Consider the following 1,449-nt stretch of genomic DNA (forward strand, 5'->3'; position numbering starts at 1 on the left):
ACTAATAATTCCATAGTTCGTATCGAAAACTGTGAGACCTTATTTGACGACGATTTGGACGTCCAATCCATGTGTCCTCAAAGTAAGGCAATAGACCAACAACTAGTTGTAAAAACTAACAAATGCATCTGCAATTATCCGATGAGTAGATCGCCTTTGATCACATTGATAACCCTGGCGAAGATTTTTCCTGCGAAGATTATTCCGTAAATCAAGAAATTACTATATTCTATATATTTATCGCCTCATCATATTTTTTCTTCATTTTTTTTTTGAAAACCTTTTAGCTCCGATGCAGTTAAGAATAGAAAAAGTTAGTTACCAAAATGTCACTCAATTAATCAACAATTTCTAAAACGCTGTTTGCGCGATATTCAACATTTCTTCTCAAAAAATGTCACAAACAGATGTTTCTTGCGATCCGCTGTAAATTTTGTAAATGATTAAGAAGTAGCTAAAGAAAAGAGTAAAAACTTCTAAAAAATTGACCTAAAAAGAACCAGAGAAAGAAAACGTAGACGTGTTTAACAAAAATTAAAAAGTGAGCGTTTAGGTGTAATTAATATATATCTGATTGTTTATGATCTAGGTCCCGGTAAATGTTTTCTTTTAATAATTTGATATATTGTGATATATCGATGTAGTTATATATCTATGTAGTGATGCTTGTAGCAAATGTATGCATACATTTTTATAATAACCAATATGTTTAATTCGTAATAAATAATAATGTTTAATAATTTTTCAACAGACAATTTTTGTTTCAAAATGAAGAGATTTCAGAACACTTTAACAAACTGATGTTTAAATGCGAACATGCGTATTGGCACTACATTGACTTAATTCTGGAAAATCCAAAAGAACCAGGAATTTCTCATTCCGAGTTTGTATTCCAACTACTGAAATGCTCCAAAAAAACTGAAAATTATGTAGATAATTTTCATAAAAATTTTCAGAAATGGGTGGAATACAAAACTCAGATTCCAACGTGTGGAGCCATTTTGTTGGATCCTTCACTTCAATTCGTAAGTTATCATTCACCGCGTGCATTCATTCAATTCAGACCATAATTCTTGCATATTTCAAACCGCCTTATATAAAAATCAAGCTAGTCAATAACTATTATAACTTCTTTCCAGTGCGTAATGGTGCAAGGGAGCAGTGGGAAGTGGGGGTTTCCGAAAGGAAAGATGGGAGAAGGTGAAGAGCCTGCTGATTGCGCTATACGTGAGGTTAGCTACGCCTTCCTTTTTCAATTTAAAAATCAGACTATGACAGACAGAATCTGCCACTGATTTGTATTATATATATATATATATATATATAACTACAGTTTTAAAACATATTTAATATTTTAAAATTAAACGGTTTTGTGTAACTAAAATTATAAAAATTAAACATTTTAAATAATATAAATGATATAACTTCAGGTTTATGAAGAAACGGGTG

At 30.9% G+C, this 1,449-nt stretch overlaps 1 protein-coding gene across 1 annotated transcript; it reads left to right on the forward strand.

Annotated features, from left to right (window-relative positions):
- Positions 1 to 292: 292 nt before the first annotated feature.
- HELRODRAFT_184510 (hypothetical protein) lies at positions 293 to 1,295 on the forward strand (the record flags this gene model as incomplete). The annotated part of the gene is made up of 4 exons (XM_009030385.1): positions 293 to 313; positions 408 to 409; positions 752 to 1,025; positions 1,140 to 1,295. The coding sequence occupies 4 exons, from the start codon at positions 293 to 295 to the stop codon at positions 1,293 to 1,295; spliced, it is 453 nt and encodes a 150-aa protein (XP_009028633.1).
- Positions 1,296 to 1,449: the final 154 nt, after the last annotated feature.

The sequence above is a fragment of the Helobdella robusta genome (genome assembly GCF_000326865.2).
Source record: "Helobdella robusta unplaced genomic scaffold HELROscaffold_677, whole genome shotgun sequence".
NCBI lineage: Eukaryota > Metazoa > Annelida > Clitellata > Rhynchobdellida > Glossiphoniidae > Helobdella > Helobdella robusta.